The sequence below is a fragment of the Amphimedon queenslandica genome, unplaced genomic scaffold (genome assembly GCF_000090795.2).
Source record: "Amphimedon queenslandica unplaced genomic scaffold, v1.1 AMPQUscaffold_4992_Cont23033, whole genome shotgun sequence".
Classification (NCBI taxonomy): Eukaryota; Metazoa; Porifera; class Demospongiae; order Haplosclerida; family Niphatidae; genus Amphimedon; species Amphimedon queenslandica.
This window is the reverse complement of record NW_003554700.1, coordinates 1-1,529: the sequence shown is the minus strand read 5'-3', so window position 1 is coordinate 1,529 and position 1,529 is coordinate 1. Positions and strand designations below refer to the sequence as shown.

At 36.0% G+C, this 1,529-nt stretch overlaps 1 protein-coding gene across 1 annotated transcript; it reads right to left on the bottom strand.

The window, feature by feature from the left end:
* Nucleotides 1-431: 431 nt before the first annotated feature.
* Nucleotides 432-1,517, bottom strand: LOC105316118 (nuclear envelope integral membrane protein 1-like). The gene is made up of 3 exons (XM_011410926.2): nt 1,136-1,517; nt 830-1,009; nt 432-742 (listed from the first exon to the last, which is right to left on the bottom strand). Exons 1-3 carry the CDS (start codon nt 1,492-1,494, stop codon nt 529-531), a joined length of 753 nt encoding a protein of 250 aa, XP_011409228.2. The 5' UTR covers nt 1,495-1,517; the 3' UTR covers nt 432-528.
* Between the last annotated feature and the right edge of the window lie 12 nt (nt 1,518-1,529).

The window sequence follows — 1,529 nt, the reverse complement described above, 5'->3', positions numbered from 1 at the left end:
AGAGCTGCTGACTTCATAAGCAGAAGAGGTTGATGACTGCAGGTCTGTGGTTTGATTTGAGGACAATGGGCAATCACATTGAAGAGAACAGTTGGTATCTGGGTTGTTCAATGTTACCTTGTAAATAGATTGAAAAGCATTCAAGCACAAAAGGGCAGCCAAGAAGAACAGCATCAGGTCACAAATACTCCCTGCCTTCATGTCTTTTTGGGGGTGTAACTGTTAACTACAGTGATCAACAAGGTCAGGAATTGAAGATAAATGAGAGGGTAGCATGATAGCATCTAAAAAATTGTTACTGTGATGGTCCAAAATTTGTCACAGATTTTGTGGCAATGGAACAAGTAGGTTTTTGCTTGTCAAGGATTTCATGCATGACAATGGAACTATTGGTTTCTTTGCTTGTCACAGATTTCGAGTCGTGACAATGGCATGAACTGAGTATATTGAACTGTTGCATCAGAAAGTCCATTACACTATTATCTTAAGAGACAAAAATAATATCCTATAAAGTCCAAAGAATTTAGATTAATTATAATAATAATGGTGATATTGTTGGTGTCTAGGGGAGGGTGAGGGCGAGTTATATGAGGATGAGACTTGAGGAGAAGCAGTTGAACTATCAATATCATCATCATCATCATCATCATCACTGTCATCATACCAAGATGGGTACACTCTATCATGACTTTCTTTTTCACTATTAGGTACATGATCCTTGCCTGACATAAAATCCAATAACCTGACAAAGATTAATAATACATTGTTAAAATGATGATTGATATTGGTATTATCAATGTGCACTCAGAATTGGACTACTTATACACACCTTGATTGATTATTGATATTTACGAGTTTATTATCCCAAAACTCAGGATTAGATCGACAATATTTGCGTAATTCCTTTAAAGCTTTCTCAGTCTCAACCCTTCCTTGCTCTTCATATTCTTCATTAGTCAACAACTTCTTTTGAATGTTGGGTTGCAAAAAGAGAAACATGCGAAAAAACCTAGGAAATAAATACAAGCTTTTAAGCTTCATAAAAATGATCGCGGATGAAGTCAAAATGCTTTTGAACACAAAAGAGTAATCCATTCTAAATATACAAGGACACAAATTTTTTTGTATAACTTACAATGCTTTGGGTGGTCCTAATACACCTGAAAAGAGTGATGTATTGTAATGTACTAGTAAGACCAGCACTGCAATGACAGCTATGACTTGTATTTGAGAGAAGGAGAAGAAGAGAAGAGTCAAACTAATGAACTGAAGGAGCCATTGTATCAATTGTAGAGTGCGAACATGAGCTGGACCAATACGATATAAAATAGCAAAACTAATGAAACCAGAAGTGATTAAGTATATCAGTAAATATAGCCAATTATCACGAATAAAATCAATCCCTTGNGAATAAATCCAATGAGTGACATAAGCAGCAAATGAGTAGCCCCCCAGTAGCACACTGAGGCCAATTATGTTCTTTTTTGGAACCATTTGCTGAAAATGTAGAGCAGTACGAGAATAGAAGC